At 47.7% G+C, this 27,517-nt stretch overlaps 2 protein-coding genes across 2 annotated transcripts; both read left to right on the top strand.

Moving 5' to 3' along the window:
* The first annotated feature begins 5,790 nt into the window (after positions 1–5,790).
* On the top strand, positions 5,791–11,891 carry LOC136579685 (histo-blood group ABO system transferase-like). The gene is made up of 6 exons (XM_066579741.1): positions 5,791–5,891; positions 6,927–6,983; positions 8,483–8,554; positions 9,277–9,312; positions 10,523–10,657; positions 11,201–11,891. The coding sequence occupies exons 1-6, from the start codon at positions 5,791–5,793 to the stop codon at positions 11,883–11,885; spliced, it is 1,086 nt and encodes a 361-aa protein (XP_066435838.1). The 3' UTR covers positions 11,886–11,891.
* Positions 11,892–19,484: 7,593 nt separating this feature from the next.
* On the top strand, positions 19,485–27,208 carry B3GALT9 (beta-1,3-galactosyltransferase 9). The gene is made up of 2 exons (XM_066582025.1): positions 19,485–19,622; positions 26,111–27,208. The coding sequence occupies exons 1-2, from the start codon at positions 19,485–19,487 to the stop codon at positions 27,206–27,208; spliced, it is 1,236 nt and encodes a 411-aa protein (XP_066438122.1).
* The last annotated feature ends 309 nt before the right edge of the window (positions 27,209–27,517 follow it).

Here is a 27,517-nt window from a genome sequence, read left to right as displayed (position 1 = left end):
GATTGTATGCTCTTACCTCCCCCCCCCTATTTCCTCATAGATTGTAAGCTCTTACCTCCCCCCCCCCCTATTTCTTCATAGATTGTAAGCTCTTGTGACGAGGACCCTCCCCCCTAGTTCCTCATAGAGTGTAAGCTCTTGTGACCAGGACCCTCTCCCCTATTTCCTCATAGAGTGTAAGCTCTTGTGACCAGGACCCTCTCTCCTATTTCCTCATAGAGTGTAAGCTCTTGTGACCAGGACCCTCTCCCCTATTTCCTCATAGAGTGTAAGCTCTTGTGACCAGGACCCTCTCTCCTATTTCCTCATAGAGTGTAAGCTCTTGTGACCAGGACCCTCCCCCTATTTCCTCAAAGTGTAAGCTCTTGTGACCAGGACCCTCCCCCTATTTCCTCAAAGTGTAAGCTCTTGTGACCAGGACCCTCCCCCCTATTTCCTCATAAAGTGTAAGCTCTTGTGACCAGGACCCTCCCCCTATTTCCTCATAAAGTGTAAGCTCTTGTGACCAGGACCCTCCCCCTATTTCCTCATAGAGTGTAAGCTCTTGTGACCAGGACCCTCTCCCCTATTTCCTCATAGAGTGTAAGCTCTTGTGACCAGGACCCTCTCTCCTATTTCCTCATAGAGTGTAAGCTCTTGTGACCAGGACCCTCTCCCCTATTTCCTCATAGAGTGTAAGCTCTTGTGACCAGGACCCTCTCTCCTATTTCCTCATAGAGTGTAAGCTCTTGTGACCAGGACCCTCCCCCTATTTCCTCAAAGTGTAAGCTCTTGTGACCAGGACCCTCCCCCTATTTCCTCAAAGTGTAAGCTCTTGTGACCAGGACCCTCCCCCTATTTCCTCATAAAGTGTAAGCTCTTGTGACCAGGACCCTCCCCCTATTTCCTCATAAAGTGTAAGCTCTTGTGACCAGGACCCTCCCCCTATTTCCTCATAAAGTGTAAGCTCTTGTGACCAGGACCCTCCCCCTATTTCCTCATAAAGTGTAAGCTCTTGTGACCAGGACCCTCCCCCTATTTCCTCATAAAGTGTAAGCTCTTGTGACCAGGACCCTCCCCCTATTTCCTCATAAAGTGTAAGCTCTTGTGACCAGGACCCTCCCCCTATTTCCTCATAAAGTGTAAGCTCTTGTGACCAGGACCCTCCCCCTATTTCCTCATAAAGTGTAAGCTCTTGTGACCAGGACCCTCCCCCTATTTCCTCATAAAGTGTAAGCTCTTGTGACCAGGACCCTCCCCCTATTTCCTCATAAAGTGTAAGCTCTTGTGACCAGGACCCTCCCCCCTATTTCCTCATAGAGTGTAAGCTCTTGTGACCAGGACGCTCCCCCAGTAGTTAGTTGCGGTACGTTCCCTCTGACTTCCAGCACTATATAAGGAAACTATTTCCGACCAGTTATGGTGGGTTCACACATAGCAGATTTGGTGCAGATTTTCCATAGGATGGATAGTCATTCTGTGACTGGAGGCAGAGCGGTCCGGGGATCATTCCTGCCGCCCGCCATCCACCGTAAACAGGAGTCGCTCATACACTGAGCGGCGGCGGTGTACACGGCCGACAGTCACTTGGCTTGTAGTTTAGCTAAAAGCCAAGTGGCTCCAACAAGTGCTGGACTTGTCGCTCGGTGCGCCGTCGCTTGGCTTGTAGTAAGTGCTGGACTTGTCGCTCGGTGCGCCGTCGCTTGGCTTGTAGTAAGTGCTGGACTTGTCGCTCGGTGCGCCGTCGCTTGGCTTGTAGTAAGTGCTGGACTTGTCGCTCGGTGCGCCGTCGCTTGGCTTGTAGTAAGTGCTGGACTTGTCGCTCGGCGCGCCGTCGCTTGGCTTGTGGTAAGTGCTGGACTTGTCGCTCGGTGCGCCGTCGCTTGGCTTGTAGTAAGTGCTGGACTTGTCGCTCGGTGCGCCGTCGCTTGGCTTGTAGTAAGTGCTGGACGTGTCGCTCGGTGCGCCGTCGCTTGGCTTGTAGTAAGTGCTGGACTTGTCGCTCGGTGCGCCGTCGCTTGGCTTGTAGTAAGTGCTGGACTTGTCGCTCGGTGCGCCGTCGCTTGGCTTGTAGTAAGTGCTGGACTTGTCGCTCGGTGCGCCGTCGCTTGGCTTGTAGTAAGTGCTGGACTTGTCGCTCGGTGCGCCGTCGCTTGGCTTGTAGTAAGTGCTGGACTTGTCGCTCGGTGCGCCGTCGCTTGGCTTGTAGTAAGTGCTGGACTTGTCGCTCGGTGCGCCGTCGCTTGGCTTGTAGTAAGTGCTGGACTTGTCGCTCGGTGCGCCGTCGCTTGGCTTGTAGTAAGTGCTGGACTTGTCGCTCGGCGCGCCGTCGCTTGGCTTGTGGTAAGTGCTGGACTTGTCGCTCGGTGCGCCGTCGCTTGGCTTGTAGTAAGTGCTGGACTTGTCGCTCGGTGCGCCGTCGCTTGGCTTGTAGTAAGTGCTGGACGTGTCGCTCGGTGCGCCGTCGCTTGGCTTGTAGTAAGTGCTGGACTTGTCGCTCGGTGCGCCGTCGCTTGGCTTGTAGTAAGTGCTGGACTTGTCGCTCGGTGCGCCGTCGCTTGGCTTGTAGTAAGTGCTGGACTTGTCGCTCGGTGCGCCGTCGCTTGGCTTGTAGTAAGTGCTGGACTTGTCGCTCGGTGCGCCGTCGCTTGGCTTGTAGTAAGTGCTGGACTTGTCGCTCGGCGCGCCGTCGCTTGGCTTGTAGTAAGCGCTGGACTTGTCGCTCGGCGCGCCGTCGCTTGGCTTGTAGTAAGCGCTGGACTTGTCGCTCGGTGCGCCGTCGCTTGGCTTGTAGTAAGCGCTGGACTTGTCGCTCGGTGCGCCGTCGCTTGGCTTGTAGTAAGTGCTGGACTTGTCGCTCGGCGCACCGTCGCTTGGCTTGTAGTAAGTGCTGGACTTGTCGCTCGGTGCGCCGTCGGCGGCCGCTTGTACACGGGACTATTATCGCCCGAATTCGCTGTTTCCAGTGAGGAGGCTGGTGCTAATCGCCCCGTATCTCCAGGATTACCTACACTGCTGGCTGCTTCCTCAGGTTGGAGCAGCTGCTCACGCTCCCAGGTGTATGGAGGTCCCTCAGGAAGGAGGGGGAGACACGCAGCAGCCACACATACAGCAGCCATGGTCCTGGATATCTGTAAGTGAATGACGTATGTTGTATGTAGGAGGGGGATGGGGGGCTGCTGTTTGCGGGGTCCTGTACCCTCAGACCCCCCATCAGCTACACATGTAGGTCATTGGTCATGTCAGCGCCTCATACTGGCTTCCAGTAACAGCAGGTGGAAGTGTAGACGCCTCACAGATCACCGAGTGTCTGAAATCACTTGTCGTGTCAGCCGGGGTCCTCGTGGGTGAAGCCTGAGGAGAGTGATGACAACCCACCACAGGCACCACCTGTAACCGAGGACCCCTCCAACATAACCTCATCACTGCAGGGCAGCCCACCTCATATCATAGATACACACCATACAGTACCACTACTCCAGTATATACATACATTATACAGTACCACTGCTCCTGTGTGTATACTCACCATACAGTACCACTGCTCGTGTATATATACACGCCATACAGTACCACTGCTCGTGTGTGTGTATGTATGTGTATAATATATTTTTATATTATATATATTATTAGATAGATATAGATAGAACTATACAGTACCACTGCTCCTCTATATACACACCATACAGTTCAACTGCTCCAGTATATATACACACACCATACAGTACCACTGCATGTATGGACGGAGCACAGTACTGCTTCTTCTCTTCTGCATGTATGGACGGTGCACAGTACTGCTTCTCTTCTGCATGTATGGACGGTGCACAGTACCGCTTCTTCTTCTCTTCTGCATGTATGGACGGTGCACAGTACTGCTTCTTCTTCTCTTCTGCATGTATGGACGGAGCACAGTACTGCTTCTCTTCTGCATGTATGGACGGAGCACAGTACTGCTTCTCTTTTGCATGTATGGACGGTGCACAGTACTGCTTCTCTTCTGCATGTATGGACGGTGCACAGTACTGCTTCTCTTCTGCATGTATGGACGGTGCACAGTACTGCTTCTCTTCTGCATGTATGGACGGAGCACAGTACTGCTTCTCTTCTGCATGTATGGACGGAGCACAGTACTGCTTCTCTTCTGCATGTATGGACGGAGCACAGTACTGCTTCTCTTCTGCATGTATGGACGGAGCACAGTACTGCTTCTCTTCTGCATGTATGGACGGAGCACAGTACTGCTTCTCTTCTGCATGTATGGACGGAGCACAGTACTGCTTCTCTTCTGCATGTATGGACGGAGCACAGTACTGCTTCTCTTCTGCATGTATGGACGGAGCACAGTACTGCTTCTCTTCTGCATGTATGGACGGAGCACAGTACTGCTTCTCTTCTGCATGTATGGACGGAGCACAGTACCGCTTCTTCTTCTCTTCTGCATGTATGGACGGTGCACAGTACCGCTTCTTCTTCTCTTCTGCATGTATGGACGGCGCACAGTACCGCCTCTTCTTCTCTTCTGCATGTATGGACGGTGCACAGTACCGCTTCTTCTTCTCTTCTGCATGTATGGACGGTGCACAGTACTGCTTCTCTTCTGCATGTATGGACGGTGCACAGTACTGCTTCTCTTCTGCATGTATGGACAGCGCACAGTACTGCTTCTCTTCTGCATGTATGGACAGCGCACAGTACTGCTTCTCTTCTGCATGTATGGACGGTGCACAGTACTGCTTCTCTTCTGCATGTATGGACGGTGCACAGTACTGCTTCTCTTCTGCATGTATGGACGGAGCACAGTACTGCTTCTCTTCTGCATGTATGGACGGAGCACAGTACTGCTTCTCTTCTGCATGTATGGACGGAGCACAGTACTGCTTCTCTTCTGCATGTATGGACGGAGCACAGTACTGCTTCTCTTCTGCATGTATGGACGGAGCACAGTACTGCTTCTCTTCTGCATGTATGGACGGAGCACAGTACCGCTTCTTCTTCTCTTCTGCATGTATGGACGGTGCACAGTACCGCTTCTTCTTCTCTTCTGCATGTATGGACGGCGCACAGTACCGCCTCTTCTTCTCTTCTGCATGTATGGACGGTGCACAGTACCGCTTCTTCTTCTCTTCTGCATGTATGGACGGTGCACAGTACTGCTTCTCTTCTGCATGTATGGACGGTGCACAGTACTGCTTCTCTTCTGCATGTATGGACAGCGCACAGTACTGCTTCTCTTCTGCATGTATGGACGGCGCACAGTACTGCTTCTCTTCTGCATGTATGGACGACGCACAGTACTGCTTCTCTTCTGCATGTATGGACGGCGCACAGTACTGCTTCTCTTCTGCATGTATGGACGGCGCACAGTACTGCTTCTCTTCTGCATGTATGGACGGCGCACAGTACTGCTTCTCTTCTGCATGTATGGACGGCGCACAGTACTGCTTCTCTTCTGCATGTATGGACGGCGCACAGTACTGCTTCTCTTCTGCATGTATGGACGGCGCACAGTACTGCTTCTCTTCTGCATGTATGGACGGCGCACAGTACTGCTTCTCTTCTGCATGTATGGACGGCGCACAGTACTGCTTCTCTTCTGCATGTATGGACGGCGCACAGTACTGCTTCTCTTCTGCATGTATGGACGGTGCACAGTACCGCTTCTTCTTCTCTTCTGCATGTATGGACGGTGCACAGTACCGCTTCTTCTTCTCTTCTGCATGTATGGACGGTGCACAGTACCGCTTCTTTTGTTCTGCGTCTATGGACAGTGCACAGTACCGCTTCTGTTGTAGTGCTGGTTTCCTGGGGGTCATGACCTTGTCGGTTTCTCGCACAGATGACAGGGGTCTTGGGAAGAGATGCTGTTGTCTTCTGAATGTCCTGCTACTCCTCCTGGTTCTTTGCTCCTTCTGGTAAGTCAGTCATTCATAACATCCATTAAAAGCATGTATAGGGGTAAGTATTGCGGAAGCAACACTCTTCTTCCCTCATGGGAGTCCTCCTGAGACCATGCAAAAGGCTGTTACATTTTTTAGCTCTTTATTCTCCTGATATTTGCTGCCACAGACACACATATAAGGGTGAGACCACATGTAGGCCCATTTTTCATCACTTTAGCATAGCCCTACTGGGGAAAGGTGGTAGGTTGTGCTGCTGAGACCTGTTCTTCTACGGGTTTCCAGTAGCACCGCTTCACAAGTGTGGTTTAATTGAGCTGTCTGGATGTGGATTTCTCCAGCCAGCCAATCCCCTTAGTCTGCTGCTCATATATACCAGCCCTCTGGCTAGAGGATGCTAGTTTCCCTTCACTCTAGGGTTTTGCTTTCATGCATCATGTGTTGTGTGTGTATGTGCAGGTGGCCGGACGTGTGTGAACAGTAATGTGTTCTGTGGGTCTGCACAGGTGGCCAGTCATGAGGTATGAACAGTCCTGTTCTGTGGTGCATGCAATTCCTAGTGTGTTGGCGTGAACTGTGTCCTGTTCTGCTTTGGGTTGTTTTCCATCCTGAGCATGTTAGGTCCGTAGGTTCCAGCGTGGGGCCGTCCCTATTGGGGCAATCAACCTGCATGCAGGCAGGTTTCATGTGGAAGTTGTCTAGTTAGAGTAGAGACCCGCGAGACAACGAGGATCCTTGGAGTGGCCAATTCACAAACTAATACCTCATACATTCTATAGCAATTCCATCTGTTTTGTGTACAGGTATGTATGGTGAGTGTCTTGAGCATTTGTCAGTCGTTGGTTTATGTCTGTCCGCAAGTATCGTTTACAATCCACAGTTCACGGATAAAGGAGATATGACAGAAGGTAGTTGCTGGTAGTAGATTCCCACTGTGGAGTGAGCTCCATATTGTAGGTAAATGTCAGATTCTGGCCTGTGCCAGGAAGCTGCTGGTAAAGACCTTTGAAATTCTCTTGAGGAATCTCAGAAGTTTACTTGTTTTCTCAGGTTCTGTATAAGAAGTGACAGATGGCGTCACGGGATCCCTCCGTCTTGTAGACCGCAGTGAGTAGTGATTGTCATTTTTTGGATATGACATATTTCGAGCTTTGGACCTGGAATGACAATAGCGGCTGAGTCAATCCGTGTCTGCTACTGAGCCATGCGAAGTACGAATCCTGGGAAAACCTCAACATATATGGAATGGTAGTAACTTGTGTTGAACTTGCTGTAGCGCCCACATGTGTAGGCTTCTATGTTTGTCAAGGAGGGGGTTCTTGGGTATAATTATGTTTATGTGGTGCACACACATGCCAACAGATGTTAATACAAGGGTACCCTACATACTGTACATATACATGACACTGACCTACCATAGGCATAACTAATGCCACCCCACTACTCACATAAAAGATGCTGCAATACTACACCCATATCTAATGCTACCACACTGTACGCAAACATAACCTTACTATACGGTATTATGCACTAAACTAACACCGCTAAACTATGCACGTAACTAATGCGACTGCACAGTACCCATAAATAATGCCACTACACAGAAATGACACTTCAATACATACAGTACACATAAGTTATGCTACCACACAGTACACATAAAAGATGCTGCTATGCTGTACACATAACTACTGCCATGTCACAGTACACAGAACACTATCATACCATACACATGAATAATGCCACCACACACAACACAGAAATGATACCGCAATACATACTGTACACGTAACTAATGCAACCACACAGAATGCATAAATGACACTATTATAATATGCATACAACTGACACTGCTATATCTTGCATATAACTAATCCTACCACACAGTACACATAAGTGTTGCGGTTTACTGTACACACAACTGATGCCACCACGCAGTACACACAAATTCTGCTGCTATACTGTACTTATGAGTACTGTCACACCATACACATAACTAATAACACCACACAGTATACAAAAGATGATGCTGCTATACATAATGTACACATGGCCAATACCACCACACAATATACACAAATGATGGAACTATACATATGGTACACATGATTAGTACTACCACAAAGTACACACAAATGAAGCCACCATTCTGTGCACATACATGTTTCCACCACAGAGTACACATAGATAATACTGCTATACTGCATACATTACTTATACCACCAGGCAGTACATATAAAAGATGCTGGTATACTGTATGTATAGCTACTCTTGCATACAGTGCCTATATTATATGCTTTTATAGAAATAGCTAGAGTATCCATTATGATAGCACCATCAGAAGATCCCCATTTATAGAACCATCATCACCAGCAGAGTGACCCCCATCCACGGCCGACTGCCACCCATCCACTCACCTTACAGCTCCCACAGAATCGGAAGCCAACAATATCCGCAGTGAGAGTTCCGAGATTCTGTATAGCTGTGTGAACAGCGCCCCCTCCCCAACTGAGGTTCACGTGAACACCAGGCACAAGAACAAGACAAATAAGTCAATGTGGAAAGTCTCCACGGTCCTATTTGTAATACCTGATGTCTCCACACAGGGGCACCACCACTAACCTCTCCATTGCCTCCTTGTCACCACGAGACCATTATAAAAATGTCACTTCTCAAAGGTAAGTCAAACTGTAGCATAAGTGGAAATTCAGCATAATCACTGACTGAGACCCCTGTAGTGGTGGTGACTGATGACTAATGGAGTGGTGATGGTGGCTGATGACAGAGACCCATGTAATGGTGGTTGAAAACAATGCTTGGAACCCATGTAATGGTGGTGGTGGCTGATCACTGAGACCCATAAAGTAGTGATGGCCACTGTCTGGGACCCTCATAGTGGTGGATGTGGCCACTGACTTACCTCTTAATAGTGGTGTCCTGTGTGTAAGAAACCTCCAAACAATCGCCCCAGCAGGATACATTCTCCGGAACAATGCCCAACATAGGAGCCTGCAAGAAACCCCTGCTGGGTGTTGTGTCTGCCAGAGGGCCAACACCCCGGGACACGAGGCACGTGGGCACGTCTTCCATAGAAGGAGATGGCAGATCTGGGAATTACCAGATGTTTTGCGCAGTTTGTTCTTCTTCCATCTCCTTTCTCTTCTGTGACTGAGGAGTAGATACTGAAGTACCGTATAGGGGGGCATATAACACTATGCAGGGGGCACTTACTTTTTCCACATGACTCTGTAGCTGAAGAGGGGACAGATATGATTTTAGGATTTTTTTTCCTGATTTTCATTACAGTAAAGGTAATAAACCCGAATGATCGTAATGATTAGTTAATTAGGAAATGTGCGTCGTGACCGATCATCCCCCTAATCCCCTCCCCATTTTACAGGATGCTGTACGAGAAGCCGGACGCCTTGAAGCCCCCGTAAGTGTCTACATTGTGTGATTACGTTGTCAGATTGCTACATTTAGGGCTTATTCACACAGGCGTATGAACATTGCGCACAAGAAACTCCGGTGCAACCTGTATTGGACGGCACACCGCGAGCCTTCCATGTTCTGTCTGATCCTGCACATTACAAGTCCAGTTCTTGTCCATGGAAACTAATGAGCTAGTGATTTTATCCTTATACATGCATCATGTGAATGGCCTCATGGGCTTTAAGGCCACGTGAAATACACGGCTGCGTTATACACCTGTGTGAATAGGCCCTTAGGGCTGTGGAGTCAGTGAGGGCTCCTTCAGTGTGACGGCAGCCTATGGGTCATTTCACACGGACGATCTCGATATTGCAGCAAGAAAATTGTGGCAAAATTGCCTCTTTGTTCGCGCGATTTTTCAGGGTCAGCTTGCTTTTTCTCGCAAAAACATTGCTGCCGCTCGCGATTTTCCCCTTAGAAAGACAATAGGACTTACTAATGCTAAAAAAACGCATAAAAGTCGCAAGTTTGTGCACTGCGATAAAGCAAAGGCTCCATTGGGAAACAAGGGCTAGAAAAAGAGCAAAACGCAGAAATGAAATGAAACCCAGGCTATGAAAACATTTTGTTATATATTTCGCAGGGTGAACGCTGTGCTTTAAACAGTAATGCCAAAATTGTTATTTTTGTGAACAGAGCCTTAGGTCTCATGTCCACGAGCCAAATTGAATTGCGGAATCCACAGTTCAAGCAGCCGATAGAGAAGCCTGGGGCGTCCGCACTTAATTTAACACCTGTGGATTTTGTTTGATTTGCGGATCGCATGCACAGAAAAGAAATCGCAGCTTGCTCTATTTTACCGCGGATTCCGCGTGGAAGGGCTCAATAGATCTCTACGGAAGCAAGCGATCCACAATTCAATTGCGGATACATTGCGGATTTGTAGGCAGATACCTCTCTGGTTGCTTGGAGACCTAGCAGGGAGGTGGGGAGGAGGCTTGCGATGTTTCATTTTTTTCCCCCAACAGTACATCCGCGTAGAACAAAAAAAAAATTTGCATCCACAATCGCCGGCAATCATTTAAAAAAATCATTTCCGCACTGACTCGCAGGTCTTCCACTGTGAAAATCCGTGTGCGCCATGGACATGAGATCTTAGTCTTCCCCAACTTGAGACCCTGTAATCACCATTTTCTCTTGACTGTGTCTTCCAGGAGGACTGACATCTTAATGATGACGCCCTGGTTCGCCCCCATCGTCTGGAATGGCACCTATAACATTGACGTATTGACCGCACAGTTTCAGCAGAGAGACCTCCGCATCTGCCTCACTGTGTTTGCTATTAAGAAGTGAGTACCTTTCCGTTTACCGGGACGATTGACTTTGATCCGATAGCATTAATTCCACCATCTTGAGCAGCTAAGAGACATCCTCTGCATATCACTCATGTTACTGCGCCATTTCTTGACAAATATGAACGAATCCAATCAAGGAAAGTCACCAAGTAGGATCACAAGAAGATTCTGCTCCTTGTCCTCCGTTGCAGTGGACAGATGGAGGCAGAATGCAGCTGGAGGGGGATTGGTATTTGGTGACTTCATTTCATCTTAGCTGTTTCTTGGCAACTTTGGATATTAGAAACTGTAAATGCGGATACTCCAAACATAGGAGAAACAAATGGAACCCTTGTAAAACGAAAACTAAAGTGGTGTCTGCTTGATTAATGACAGTCAATGGTTTCGTTCGGGAGTTCTATCGCAATTCCATTTATGGCCGCGGTGACAGAGCCCCAGACAGTATCCCACTGCATGTATGATACCTTAGTAGCATTCTATTATATGCAGTCTGATTATAAACATGCCTCTTCCTGTTACGTCTTCCTTATTTTCCAGATATACAGTGTTTGTCCAGACCTTTATAGAGACGGCTGAGAAGTATTTCATGGTGGGACACAAGGTCACCTACTATGTGTTTACAGACCATGTCAGTAACATTCCTATCATGGAGCTAGCGGAGGGCAGGCGGTTGATGGTGCTGAGAGCGCCCACTTATCAGAGATGGCAGGATGTGTCCATGAGGCGCATGGAGATACTCCGGGACTATTCCCGCCAGCGATTCACGGATGCGGTGGATTACCTGGTATGTGTGGACGTGGACATGAGGTTCAATGATGAGGTCGGGGTGGAGATCTTAAGCGACCTATTTGGGACACTACATCCAGGCATGTATGGAGTACCGCGGAAAATTTACACATATGAGCGGAACCCGCAGTCGGAGGCCTTCATCCCCTTAGACGAGGGAGATTTTTATTATGCGGGGGGCTACTTTGGGGGGAACGTAGAAGAAGTTTACAAGCTGACCAGCTTCTGTCATAACGCCATGATGGCGGACAAAGCCAAGAACATTGAGGCCATCTGGCATGATGAGAGCTACCTGAACAAATACTTCCTGTACCACAAGCCCACCAAGATCCTGTCCCCGGAATATCTGTGGGATGACAGTTTTGGAATCCCAAAATTCCTAAAGAGACGACGGTTTGTAACTGTTCCAAAGAAGCACAATGAAATCCGAAACTGACGAGTAGCGCAGTTATTTCTAGGAAGCCGGGAAATATCCCACATTGATGCAGGAATTGTAATGAGGATGTGTGCAAACTGTTGCTAGAAATAAAAGTTCAGGAAAAGCAACACAAGTGTAATACGGATGTGACCCCACCATTCTGCTTCTCTGCTGGGATCCGCGATCTGGTTGCTCATCACACACCTCTTGCATATAATACAGTTTGTTCATCCATATCCACATCACACAGCAAGACCTTGGGTATAGCTATTGCCACTAGGAGGCGGACACTAAGCAAAGAAAGACATGGTCCCTCCTACCAGCTTAGTGTCTGGAGGAGGCAGACCTTCCTGCTTTTATTATTTTTCCATTTCCCCCTCAATGTGGGAATTGGGGATGATCTAATATCCCTGATTGTCCCTAAGTGAGGAGAGCGAACAGTACTGCATCAGACATGCCACTACTCCCTCCTCCAAGGAGACAAAGTAGACCAGAAGAGCACTAACTACTCAGTATCCCACCAGTCATGGAGTCACCTACTGTTCCTGATTGCTTTCCCATTTCAACATCCTCTCAATACTAAGTGACCATTGCTGAAGCGATGACCCTGCTGGTGCCCCAGGAAACCGAAGAGAAGAGGATCAAGATTAGTAAATAAATAACATATTAGGCAAGTATGGTGCCATCATCCCTCACCTTCCCCACTCTCATCACCTTTCCCTCCTCTCAATCCCCCTTTGGCTGCATTTTTTTTCCCCAGTCAAGTACTTTCCAGCAGTGTCTCCTGCCCTTTTCTCCATGGGTTCCCTCATCTGTTGTCACCCTTTACCATGGTCCTTGGCCCCCTGCCACCTCCAGCAGTCCCTGGCCTGCTCCCATGGTCTGCCAACCATACCAGCTTTGTTGCCAGTTGCGAACACGATTTTCCTGCGGCTTCTGAGGCCTCCCTGGTTATACACACCTGTGCTGGGCAGAGGCCTCTGTACCTCTCTGGCTCTACACCAGTGTTTCCCAACTCTAGTCCTCAGGGACCTCCAACAGGTCATGTTTTCAGGATATCCTATAGAGAGAACACCTATGGCAATGTCTGAGTCACTGACCATAATTACATCACCTGTGTAATACTGAGGAAATCCTGAAAGCCTGCCCTGTTGGGGGTCATGAGGACTGGAGTTTGGGAAACACTGCTTTACATTCTCGGGACATTCTGTGTGCTTCAGCCTTTAACTATTGGTGATCTATCCGTAGGATAAGTCATCAGTAGTTGATCAATGGGGTCCTGCCACTTGGGATCCCCACCGATCAGCTGATCATTCAGCATGCTATCAGTGCAGTGGGCCAGACATTGTCATAGGTAGGCAGGGGAAGAACTGTAATAGCTGGCTTCATTCCCATTAAAATCAATGGGAGCAATGCCTCCTATTGCACTTCCAGCTCCTCAATGTGGACATTCAGTCTTGACCTTGAGAAGGGGCTCCCATTGATTTTAATTTGAGTGAAACGACTATTACACTTCCACCAATAACTATGTCTGGCCCTGACAGTGAGCTAAACAATCAGCTGATCAGCAGGGATCCCAAGTACCAAGCCCCCGTCAGTCAACTTTTGATGACCTAGCAGTCCCAGAATACCCCTTTAAGACTCTCTGTCTTAGTTTGTGCTAACCTTTAGGCTTCTTTCACACGAGCTACAAAATCTCGCTACAAAACGCATTAATGTGAAGCTCATGGTTCCCAATGGGTTCTTTCAGGCTACAAAACATCTCTCATGTGAAAGAACCCACTGGAAACCATGAGCTTCACATTAATGCGTTTTGTAGCAAGATTTTGTAGCCCGTGTGAAAGAGGCCTTAGATAGTATTAGTACACGTGCCTCATTATGTTTCTTTACAAATGGCTGTAGTCGGTAATTGTCTAATCATCAATGTGTTTTTTCCCCCCCTTAAAACGTCTTTACAAACTAAAGAGGAATTTTACTTGTAAACAACTAAACTTTTTCTTTATGCAACTATTTGCACAAAATTAGGCAAAATGGTGGCAGAGACCGCAACTTGGCTGCAGCAGGTGATCTCAACCTTTACCTTCAACCGTGGACATGATTGATGTGTAACACTTCTGCGGACATGCGGTCTCGCAGTCTCCTATATATTATGGTTGAAATTTTTGCGCAATAAAGAACTGGATGCTTACAATAACTTGTCTTCATTTATTTTCTGCTTATAAATAAATAAAAAACATGTAGAAATAATCAACTTTTATTTATATATTTTAGTAATATATTCAGCTTCTAGTGTTTCCACTTTCCAGCCCCAGAGGCTGAGCTATACATATAGGGGATTATTTATTATTCAATAAAATGAGTTTTTTGGTGCAAATTACAGCATATATTTATTCAATATGTCACCTCACACACAATTATTTCTCCTTTGGCCAAGAGATATTCCTGCAACTCACCGGGACTGCCATGGGCAGTAAAATGCCACCGCAATATGCCAACCTTTTTATGGCAAAACTGGAGAGTGACTTTCTGGCCTACTGCCCCAGCAAACCATTGGCCTACTTCCGCTACATTGATGACATCATAATCATCTGGACCAACACCAAACAAGAATTAATAAAATTCCATGAGAGATTCCATGCATTCCTCCCCCCCCATAAACCTGACATTAAACTACTCACATACAGAAATCAACTTTTTGGACACCACCATAAAAATTTTAAACAACTCAATACAGACATCCCTATACCGAAAACCGATTGATCGGCCTACATACCACAGATGGGACAGTTACCATCCTAAGCACATCAAAAAGTCCATTGTCTACAGCCAGGCCATCAGATACAATCGGATCTGCTCCAACCCAATGGACAGAGAGGAACATTTGTACCATCTTAAAAGGACATTTATAAATCAGGGCTACCATCCCACCTCAACTGATGACCAAATCACCAGAGCAACCAGGATACCCAGAAATCAACTACTACAATACAAGGAGAAGGAAAGAAACAATCGTGTGCCTCTAGTAGTGACCTACAATCCGCAACTAGAGGTACTAAGGAAAACTGCAAAGAAACTCCACCATACCCTACACAAGGATGACCGTCTGAAAACCATATTCCCGGACCCTCCGCTTCTGTGTTACAGACAACCTCCTAACTTGAGGAACTTTATAATCAGGAGTGCATTACCCTCTGACACACAAAAAGGAACTTATCCCTGTAATGTAAGGAGCTGCAAGACCTGCTCACATATACTGACTGCGGACAGGATACGGATCCCCAACACACAGCAGGACTATAAGATCCCAGGACAAATCACATGTTCCTCGTCCAATGTTGTGTACCTGATCCGTGGCAGTAAGTGTCCTGTTGGGGGGCTTTATGTTGGACAAACAGGTCAGAAACTGAAAGCAAGGATGAGATCTCATTGCCACACGATTAAACACAGAAAAAGAGAATTACCTGTGGCCGAGCACTTCTCAAACCGTGGACATGACATAGGGGATATGAGAGTTTTGATATTGAAGGGTGGTTTTAAGTCACAAAACCACTGAAGAATTTGGGAATATAAATTGATAACTTTTGACACGCTGAATCCTGGGTTAAATTATTCCCCAGGATTTATGTGTGAAGGGGAGGTGTGAGACATTTATTGCACAGATAAGACCCCCATCAACAGTAATTCAGGGACCATAAACTTTCACTCCCTTATCAGTGTTTAGCTAAAAATGTTTGTGTATCTCTTGTAGCATTTCTAGCCTGCTGCCCCCCCCCCCTCAACAGTAATTTAGGGACCATAAAACTTTCACTCCGCTATCAGTGCCTAGACAAAAAAAAGCTTGTTTGCTGTTGCAGAATTCCTTTTAAGTGCAAACCAATCACATCCATATCTGTGCCTTGTCATAAGTATGTATGTTATAAGTGTGTATAAATATGCTTGCCTCTTCAGATCCAATCAATTTAAGCCTGATGAAGAACCCGATAGGTTCGGAAGCTCGCTATTACATCCTGTATTTTTGTTAGCCATTAAAAGGTATCATATCTACAAGATTATGTCGTTTCTCTTGCTGGAAGCAATCACATTTTGCTCTACTGGCGACACGGCACCAAACCTTTGTTTTCATTATACGTCATCAACAGACACCCTAGCCTTGGAGATATGGACGCACACGTGGAAGAGACCCTGCACATGGTATTCAATGGTTTTAATTATATATATGAATGTAGTACACATTTTCTTTATGCTTGGAAAAGGCTCACCTATGAGCCGAAACGCGTCGCATTGATAGTGTTTCCCTTTTGAATAAAGCACTTGTCAATGTACTGTGGCTTGTACAACCTCCCTCCAGTTGGACCTGGTATTTCACAGCTATTCTGGATTAGGGGTGCACTCTTCTGCGGCACGCCTGTGAAGCAAGTGCTTCACATTTTACCATTCTCTAAGTTTACAACCTGGAGTGCTGGGTGTTCTTTTTAGGCTCTGACCTATGATGTACTATTGCTGCTTCTATTCTCTGATATATCCCTTGATGTTCGGATTCCCCTTGATGCTCTCCATGTTCGGATGTCCTGTGGACCACGGTATGTAAACTATACTCCCTGCACTTCGTGACTGTGGATGTACTAGAGCACCCTTAAGCAAGGGTGACTCTGGTACTCCGGAGTGAGTCAACCCATTTTTTATTCACCTAGGCACTTAGCGATACATTCTACCTTAGTCACTTCTCACTCTACCTTATCTCTGGGGCGCTCCCTTACTGATTTTGATAAATTATATTTTGGGATCTGCAATGTAGAAAGTCCTTCAGAGGTAAGAAGATGTTTTCTGCATCCATATGGATTTCTTTGTGTGGTGGCCCACAACATCTCTTCCTGGTCCCACCATAAATATCATACATGTAATGTCTTCTGTGTAGATGCACTGTGCAAATTGTCTAGTCTCTTTTTATGTGTATTTCACAGCTGCAGCAAGTGAGAGGTTAAAGGGGTTGTCCCACGAAAGCAAGTGGGGTTAAGCACTTCTGTATGGCCGTATTAATGCACTTTGTAATATACATCGTGCATTAAATATTGGCCATACAGAAGTTATACACTTACCCCCTCCGGTGTTGGCGTCCCCGTCTCCATGGCGCGGACCGAAGCCTTGCGTAGTCTGCTTCTTCTGTCCCGCTGAAGGGGCTGCTCCAGCGTGCTCGCGCCGCACAGGTCTTCTGCGCATGCGCAGAAGACCTCTGCGGCGCGAGCACGCCGGAGCTGGACCGAAGAGGGCAGACTGCGCAAGCGCGTCTAATCCAGGCAGAAGAAGGCTTCGGTCAGCGCCATGGAGACGGGGACGCCAACACCGGAGGGGGTAAATGTATAACTTCTATATGGCCAATATTTAATGCACGATGAATATTACAAAGCGCATTAATATGGCCATACAGAAGGGCTTAGCCCCACTTGCTTTCGCGGGACAACCCCTTTACTGTTTGCATGAGACTGGGTGATGTCTGCAAATGTATCAATTTATATCCGGTCATGTGGTATGCTAGAGTCTATAAGTATGAGTGTTTGAGAGCAAGGTGGGGTTCTGTTCTTCTGGGTTCCTGAGAAAGAGTGCCAGCCACATGGGGGTACCTTCAACCCTCATGTGGTGACGTATGGAAGAGAAAGAAAGGTATCCTAAGGTCCCCAAAGCCAGGAACCATTAAAAGAGAGTGAGTGTGAGGAGAAAAGAAAGGCCAAGACCACTGTGCAGAGATACTGTGTTGCAAGAGTGTCTGTGGAGTGACCCTACCCCTATCCTCCTCTGGAAAGTTCCCCTTCCAGGAGCGGTTCCTGACAGATAACGCAGGCCTACAGGATCGGTGTCATCCTGAGTTTTCTTTTTGACCTCAAACTGTCTGTTCTTTCCTGCACCAGTGTATTCCTGATTGGTGTGACATTGAAGTTTCCAAGTAAAGTTTTGCCAGGCCCTGACCATTCCCAGGAACCGAGGTACTTCAACCTTACATTGTGTGTGAATTCTCTTTATTACCACCGAGGGTCATACCGGTGGGTAATAGGAACGGTGGCGTCACGAGTGACAAAAATGTATTCCTGTTCCATCTATATTGACTATCCCTCTCTTAGGGGTGTCCGGAAGAGGCCCAGTGCTGCTCTGCCTGAGGCTACGTGTGCCCAGTGTCCAGAGTTACCCTTTGGGATGCTGCACTTTGTGATCGTGGATATGTTTACACAACATTGGCATCCTTTTTTGCCACCTTTATAGGAACCAGTGGACTCCAACAGTTGGATTTTGGATGTCATAGGCCTCTCACTAATGCCACTGCACACTAATGAGGGGCAAACCCCCCGAAACAGCTGTATGTTTATGGTTGTCTGACTTTCGTTTTTTATAGCCATGATTGGGAATTGAAGACTTGTATAAAGGGTCTGCAATTGATTTACAGGAATGTTGCAACCAATAGGTGGCGCTGCAGAGGTATTGTTCCATCTTCCTTATTTGCATACGAACAGAAGCAGGCCTGTGTGAATAAGCCCTGATAAAGGGCCCTTTGCCAGGAACCATAATCCAAATGTGGCCCTCGCTGAAAATGGGTTTCACACCGCTGAGATAGAAGCTCTGATAAGTCCATTACCGGTACCGCCTCTCACTACTTCTGATCATGTGACAACTTTATTAACAGTGCGTTCCTGTCACAGTATACCGAGAGGTTTTGCCTGCCGGCGGCTGTGTGCTTTATATTACGCTGGCATGCAACAACTGGAGGAATTCCTGTTCAGGGTCCTTTAATATTCTCTACATTATTGAATCTTATAGGTTGAACTATTACAAATCCTGAGAGATCCTTGTTCTCCATTAGAGCAGTGGTTCTCAATGTGGGCATTATTTCCCCCTTGTGGGCGTTTTTACTTCTCAAAGGGGCGGTAGAAAACACATTTTTCTAAAAATTAGTAGTGATACTTCGTTTTTTGTCGATAATCCATCCGAAAACAAATCGGTGAAATCTGAAACCGACAAGGCAATTATTTCCATATGAATCACTTCCATGTAATGGGAGTTGTGTGCAGCCTGCGCACCTCTATCATATAATGTATGACTTTTATAACTCCATGACTACAGATTAGAGATGAGCAAACGTACTCGGATAAGCACTACTCGTCCGAGTAATGTGCTTTATCCGAGTACCTCTCTGCTCGTCCTGAAAGATTCGGGACGCGCTGCGGAGCGGGGAGCTGCAGGGGAGAGCGGGGAGGAACGGAGGGGAGATCTTTCTCTCCTTCTCTCCCGCCCGCTCTGCCCCGCTCCCCGCTGCGACTCACCTGTCAGCAGCAGAGCGCCCCAAATTTTTCAGGACGAGCGGCGAGATACTCGGATAAAGCACATTACTCGGACGAGTAGTGCTTATCCGAGTACGTTCGCCCATCTCTACTACAGATTAATCACACTTCATAACACTGGATAACCTACAGCACAACCTAACCCGCTGTATTCCATAATGCCACTGTTTGGCTGGAACTGCTTCAAACTTTCACTTGTGTGGGTCTCTGGGAGTTGTAGTCTTAGTGGACGCCAAGTGTCTTTTCAGAACACTTGAAACTGCAATTCCCAGAGACCCACACAATTGCCAAGATGGCTGCTGATGTGGAAGAAACGCTTTTGGACCTGTTAAAGAACACAGAATTTGTAATGCAAATTGACGAGGCAACAGTTAGAGACAATGAAGCATTGCTGCTAGCTTATGTTCGTTTCATTAATTGGAATGAAGAGGTAGTGGAGGAACTGTTGTTTACCAGAAATTTAACCACCGACACGAAAGGCTCCTCTATATACAAAAGAGTACTTGCGCTAGGAGCGCTACACCACTTAAAATACATGGAGGAGCTCTGCGCAAGAGACGAAATGAGACATGACAAATGCTTTACCACTTGGGTGTCGTGGAACCAGTTCCGCTTTTCTGCAGAGCTCGATTTATGGCTCGAAAGGGGAGTACTCCCCGATGCAGGCACGACCAACAACCCAATTGATACCTCGAGACCTTAAAGGGGTTGTCCCGCGCCGAAACGGGTTTTTTAATTTTTTTAACCCCCCCCCCATTCGGCGCGAGACAACCCCGATGCAGGGGTTAAAAAAACAAACCGGAGAGTGCTTACCTGAATCCCGGCGGTCCAGCGTCTTCATACTCACCTGCTGAAGATGGCCGCCGGGGTCTGCTCCCTCCGTGGACCGCAGCTCTTCTGTGCGGTCCATTGCCGATTCCAGCCTCCTGATTGGCTGGAATCGGCACGTGACGGGGCGGAGCTACACAGAGCCGGCATTCTGCACGAGCGGCCCCATTGAAGACAGCAGAAGACCCGGACTGCGCAAGCGCGGCTAATTTGGCCATCAGAGGCCGAAAATTAGTCGGCACCATGGAGACGAGGACGCCAGCAACGGAGCAGGTAAGTATAAAACTTTTGATAACTTCTGTATGGCTCATAATTAATGCACAATGTACATTACAAAGTGCATTAATATGGCCATACAGAAGTGTATAGACCCACTTGCTGCCGCGGGACAACCCCTTTAAGCTATAAATTCCTTTTCGAAGTTTAGGCTGGGCTCCGCAGGAACCGCAGGAAAATGGAGCATGCTGCGCTTTTACATCCGCGAGTGGAAATCGCAATTTGTTTCCGCTCGTGTGCATGAAGAATCATTTTTCCATAGCATGTTATGGACGGTCATTGCTGCTGAATCGGGAGGCGGACGCCCGCTCTGGATTCTGCGGCAAAAATTCGCCCTTAAGCTGCATTTAGACGGAATGATTATTGTTCATAAAAATGTTTAAACGAGCGAAACTGAATGATAATCGCTCAGTTCAAACACGAGCGAGCGACTAAACGACGAATGAGAATTGTGCGCTTCTTGTTCGTCGTTCAGTCTCAGCCAACATAAAAATGAGATGGTCACTAGGTCGTCCGCTCGGTCAAACAAGAATTGCGAGATTCTCGTCCTGTGTAAAATGGGCATAACCGATAAGCTGGAGTCTCCAGTCCCAACGCTCAGGTCCAGGACATCCGTCAGATCGCGCCTGGTGTCACTTACCGCGGCTTCGGTCAGGTGCGCTGCAGACGGATCAGGTTCTCCGGAAAGTAACTTTACCCTGTGAGCGGCTGGAAAACACAAGAATAAAGAACTCATCCCAGGAAATGATACTGAACAAAGCGGCAGAACGAAGATTGCTCGTGCGACTGGCGTCATGCAGGTGAGCGTCCATCTTACCCTGACATAACACTTAACCCTTTGTCTCCTGGCCCCAGACGCAGCATCTCCACATGGTGTGACAACAGCTGCAGCTGGCATTGAGAGCATATAGAACAGGGGTCCCCAACTCCAGTCCTCAGGGACCACCAACGGGTCATGTTTTCAGGATATCCTATGGTAAGTACACCTGTGGCAATGTCTGAGGCACCGACAATAATGACATCACCTGTGCAACACTGAGGAAATCCTGAAAACATGACCTGTTGGCGGTCCCTGAGGACTGGAGTTGGGGAACCCTGATATAGAATATCTGCACCCGTCTGGGTCCCTGGACATCAGGAGGGTCACAGGCCGACGACCGCAGAGCAGTTCTGATCATACAAGTTTGTTACCCCTGGGAGCGAAGATTTTCTGGACGATGCCCTGGTGAGGTGCATTCTGGGAAGTGATTTACACTGGGTTCTTTGTGTGATGCAGAAGAAACTTTCTGCCCCCTGCATTATAAGAGCTCAGGTCCACAAGCATGCTGACTGTTTCCACTAACATCCAGCTGTAATCAGAACATCAAAGTTTCATCAATTAGACTTTTAAACTCACTACTTACGGAATTCTCTTGCTTGCTGTCGGTGAATGAGAACCTTGTTTACATTGAGAGGAAGTGAACCTGTACACAGCTAGACCTGCTGTCAGCTGAGGGTTTGTTACAATTGTATCCTGTCCAGACAATTCTCTGGGAGCTGAACACATCAGCAAAAGAAGTCTCTGCAGTATTTTGCGCCAATGTATCAGTCAGGAGTGCGGGCTGTTTTGCTCACAGAAAATTGCCTAGACTGCATGGAATTGTAACAAACCCTCAGCTGAGAACAGGACTGTGTACATGTTTACTGCCTGTAAATGTAGGCAACAGGGTTATCATTCACTGACAAGAAGCAGGGTTTCCATGAATGGTGCGGAATTATGACACAACGGGGGAAATTTATCAACATAAAAATGGCGCGAAAAAGTACGTCTTGGTGCAAAAAATAAGTTTGACTTCCATTTTTACACATATCTTTTGCGACAATCTCTTGTAAAGTAGCCGGGGCTTAGCAGGAAGGGGCGTGGCTACCGGAGCCAGCAATAAATCTCTTCCAGCTGATAGATGGGTGCCATGATGTGCCCAATGTACGAATAAGGTGACCAGATTTTCCTAGGGTCAAAGCAGGACGTAGGGGTGTGGTCAGGGGCGGGGCTTATCACAACCTATGATTTTACCATTAGAAAAAGTACAGCGTCGGTTCAAAAAAAAAAAAAAAAAAAGGCATGGAGCAAATTCAGCAGCATTTCTGCATCCAAAAAAAACCAGTTAAAATATGTACCATTGGTGTGGATTTTGACTGGAGATCAGCCGTGTATTCACAGCTGATTTCATACTATGCGGCGCACCCCCTCATCTCCCCTGTAGGTTTCCCGCTGTCAGCACTCTTGGTTTCCGGCTCCCAGCGGCCTGTAGTGGCCTCACCTAATCAGCATCACCTGACCAGACAGCTGACAGCGGGAAGCCCTCAGAGGAAGTGAGGAGGAGCGCCGCTGTGTATCTGCAGCTGATTTTTTGTCAAAATCTGCACCAATGCTACAGATTTTGACTATTTCTTTAGCTGCGGACATTCCGCAGCATTTTCACCATGTATAAACACACGCTTCAGTAGTAATAGTGTCCCCTATATTGGCCCCAGAAATAATAGTGAGCCCCACAGTAGCCCCAGTAGTAATAGTGATCCTCTACAGTACACCAGTATAATAGTGCTCCCCTATACCAGTCTGAGCAATAATAGTGACCCCCCAGAGTAGACGCAGTAATAATAGTGACACCACAGTAGCCCCAGTAGTAATAGTGACCCTCACAGTGCCCCAGTAGTATTAGCGCTCCCCTATACCAGGCCCAGTAGTAATAGTGACCCTCCACAGTACCTCAGTAGTATTAGCGCTCCCCTATACCAGCCCCAGCAATAACAGTGCCCCCCCACAGTATTACCAGCAATAATGGCAACACCCAACAGAAGCCCCAGCAGTAATGACCCCCCCAAAGAAGCCCTAGCAGTAAAAGTGACCCCCACAAAAGCACCAGCAATAATAGTGACCTCTACAAAAGCCCCAGCAATAATAGTGACCCCACAGAAGCCCCAGCAATAATAGTGCCCCCCCACAGTATCCCCCAGCAATAATAGTGACCCCCACAGTATCCCCAGCAATAGTAGTGACCCCAACAGAAGCCCCCTCTGCCTAGTCTTCACAGCACCAACGCTCCTCTTAGCACTACTACCGGCGGGTGGCTGTGTGTGCGCCCGCAGGAGCGCCTCCTTCCTTCTCCTCTCCTCTTGCGGAACCTCTTGCTGTGAACCCCTGACTGGTAATCACTACAATGGTGACCCAATGTTACAAAAGTGGGACAGATGTCTCGAAAGCTGCACAAATGGCTGTCCCGCTTGGGTACCGGCGGAAACCGGGACACAGGGTCCCAAAGTGGGACTGTGCCGCCTAAATCAAGACGCTGGTCACCTTAGTATGAAGAATGGTGCAGATCCTACTACATTAGGTACATCTTAGCCTATCAGAGTTCATACTGACAATGGAGTAGGAGACGTCCATCTTAAAGGGTTTTTTCAGGAAAATACTATTTATGAGCCCTCCTTAAGATGGGCCTTCAATAGTTGATCGACAGGGTCCGCCACTCAGGACCCCCACCGATCAGCTGATCATGGGGCCAGTTGTCAGTGTAGCAGGCCAAATATCAACATCGCTGGTCAGCAGCGGAAGTGTAATAGTTGGCTTCACTCCCATTGAAATCAACTTTCGCAATGTCTTCTATTACACTTCCGTCTTATCATTGAGGTCAGGACTGGATGTCCACCCCAGACCGCAGCTCCACCTGATCTCACTGAGAGCGAATCCGGCTATTCTAGTTTTTCCCTGACCACCTATGATGTCTGGCCTGCGGCACTGACAGTGGGCTGAACAATCAGCTAATCCTCAGGGATTCCCCCTTTTTGGGCAAGTTTGAAAAAGCGTCTATAAACACACAGCAAATGTGGAAAAAGCACACAAGACAGTTTTGTGGCACAATTTCCACCAGAAAACGGTCATATTTTGAATAGTAAATCCGCCCGTGTCTTTAGTCATTTTTGCAGGCGGATTATCACTTCCTGTATTGTAGTATGTTGTATGACTACTTCTGTATCTCGGCCCGATTACAGAAGGCTCTCGGCTGCCATGGCAACCGAATGGTACCTCATGATCCTCTCCATACAAACCCCAAAGCTCTATGATGTGATTGTACGTCAGTCATGGAGCGTTAAGGAGTTAATGAGATCCCAGCCTGCAGTTACAAGCATCGGCCACTACTCTGGGGTTGGAGCAGTAGCTTCCACCACCGGGTACTGCGGTGCTGACAGCGGGCGCCTGATCAGCTGGGGTCCTCAGAGCCTAGAGAAGCCCAAGGTGGAGACTCAAGGGAGGTCAGCCAGGTGGTCTTCAGCATCAGCACAGCAGTTCTGATAGACGAGTCTGAGGTCTGATTTACTGATTTGAGCCTGAGAGATGGGGTATTATGCTGTGCCTAAGCCCGGGCTCACATGAACGTATTTGAATTGCATCATACGCTCGTATGAACCGCGGTAATTTGCGGGTAATGAAATACATTGACTTGCGCTGTTTCGCTCACATTTGCCTGTATGCATTGTGTGTTACGCAAGTGCAAAAAAGAACGCAGCATCAGCTAAAATAGGTGTGTGCATTCTCCGTGAAGTAGACAGGCAGCACGCAGACGAAAAATATGTCTGTCTTCATTATGGGCATTCACATCAGATCTTTCTGCTGCAGATTACAATGGAAATCCATAATGCAAATTTAATTTGGGGCCACACTGTCTAAAAACGATGGAATATGCAGACAATTCTATCTGGAACATTTCTGTTTGTCACAGTGACTTCAATCCCCAAAATGTAATTTTCACCCCAAAACGTGGTTGCACTTGGTCCGATGTGCGTTTCATTGCACATCCTCGGGTCTTGTTGATGCCTCCAGCTCCCTTGAGCTGGAAATACTGTGTTCCATTCACTGCACATTGATGTTCCCCCTCACACACATGCGCCTCGGTAGGGAGAAACGCAGAGGCACACGATTAGTCAGCGAGCAAGATGGCCACAACAGGGAACATCAATGAGCACGTTACACTTTCTGCAGTGAGGCGCAATTTGAGATGATGGTGGGGGAAGAAAACCTGGACCAATCCTGCAAATGAAATGCCGATCGGACCCGTTACAGTTAATCTGCATGGCTTGAAAACGACAATTTCAGGGTACTGGCGTCACCGTGATGAGATGTTCCGGTTGTACTAGCCTTTAGGTCCCACGTCTTGGGTAGGATTGGTGCAGGACACCGCTTCAAAGTGACAGATTTGCTTTAATTACATAAAACTAGAAAGCTCCTTTGGGTGGAGAATACAGTCCGTTATAAGAAAGTGTTATATATGGAGTCATAGGCGTATTGTCCCCCCGAGCATCATGTCATTCAGTCCATTATAGGAAACCCTATATATAAAAGTGTCATACATGGAGTTAGAGACGTATTGTTCCCCACAATATAAGGTAATTCAGTCTGTTATAGGAAACCCTATATATATATATATATATACACATATATACATACATACATACATATATATATATATATATATATATATATATATATAAAATTTCATATATGGAGTCATAGACGTATTGTCCCCCATAACATCATGTCATTCAGTCCGTTACAGGAAACCCTACATATAAAGTGTCATATATGGACTCATAGGCATATTGTCCCCCCCAGCATATTGTCATTCAGTTCGTTATACATAGGGTTTCCCATAAGGTGTCATATATGGAGTCATAGGCGTATTGTCCCCCGCAGCATCGCGTCATTCAGGTCGCAGTCTGTTCACACTTGCTCCCCGGTATCTCATGCACCCCTCACCATGTCCTCCTCTCTCACAGGTGTCCCTCTGCCGGCTCCGCACCCATCAGTGCTGCTTCATCCTCTTTAACATCGTCCTCTTCCACGCTCTGCTGTTTGGCGCAGATTTCATGGAGGAGTATTTCCTGCACTCCGTCTCCTCCACTTACACAGAAGGAAAGTTTGCAGAGATTCGAGAACGAGCGCAAATGCTGAACCTGAGTCTTCAGAGGGAGAACATCTCCAGGTCGTATGAGATCAGCGGCTCGGAGCGCTGTGCCGGCCGCGACGTCTTCCTGCTTCTCATCATCTTCAGTTCTCCTGAAAACAGGATCAGGCGGGAGAGAATTCGCGAGACCTGGGGGAACACGACGTCGCTGCCAGGTCTTGGGGTTACTCGCGTCTTCATGCTGGGGAGGCCGCAGGTGGAGTCTGCTCAAGACAAACTCCTGAACGAATCTCAGGTCTACAAGGACTTGGTGCAAGGAAGTTTTCTAGAGCTTTCTCCCAATGAAACGTTGAAGGCGGTGATGATGATGGAGTGGATTGTGGCCTTCTGTCCCGGCGCCAGGTTCATCCTGAAGGCCGATGAGCAGATGTTTGTCAATGTTGAGAGTCTGAGCCGTTACCTACTGAGCCTGCAGGCCCGCGCTGGTGAGGTCTACACTGGGAAGGTCATACACCAAGCCCGGCCTGATCGAGACCCCTACAGTCCAAGCTTTGTCCCCATGACATCATACTCAGAGACCTTCTATCCCGACTACTGCAGTGGCTCCGCGGTGGTCATCTCACAGGAGGTCGCTAGGAAAATGTATCTGCTCTCTGACAGGGTGCCCGTGGCAGTGCCCTCGGAGGTCTTCATTGGCCTCTGCGCTCAGCAGGCCGGAGTCCTTCCTATCCACAGCTCTCGGTTTTCGGGGACCAAGCACATCCGATACAACCGCTGCTGTTACCGGGTCATCTTCTCTTCGGCCATGGTTGGACATGATGAGATGGCCAGAGTGTGGACAGACCTGACCCAAGGACATGGCTGCTCCAAGCTGGAGACGTACTATGGCATGGTGGCCTGTAAGGTCTGGTCTTACCTGGACCGGATCAAGTATTATAACTCAGAGGATGATGGGAGTTGGTCCTTCTGAAGCGTCGGCTCCGTCCTACACGAGATGTAATGACAACTATGGATCCGTCTTCTGGAAGCAGAAAAAGTCTATGAAGGAAGACGAAAATGATACGGGGTCATTACAAGATGGCGATAAATGTCTTTACTTCTACCAATTACTACTTCCACCAGGTCTTATTCTCCAGTCACATCCAGAGCTGCAGTCACTGTTCTGCCATTGCTTCATGTCTTATATCCCAGTCACATCCAGAGCTGAATTCACTATTCTGCTATTACTTCATATATTATTCTCTAGTCACTGCAGTCACAACTCAGTGGTTACATTCTA

The sequence above is a fragment of the Eleutherodactylus coqui genome, chromosome 10 (genome assembly GCF_035609145.1).
Source record: "Eleutherodactylus coqui strain aEleCoq1 chromosome 10, aEleCoq1.hap1, whole genome shotgun sequence".
NCBI lineage: Eukaryota > Metazoa > Chordata > Amphibia > Anura > Eleutherodactylidae > Eleutherodactylus > Eleutherodactylus coqui.
Note: the sequence above shows the minus strand (reverse complement) of the source record. Positions and strands in the feature narration are given on the sequence as shown.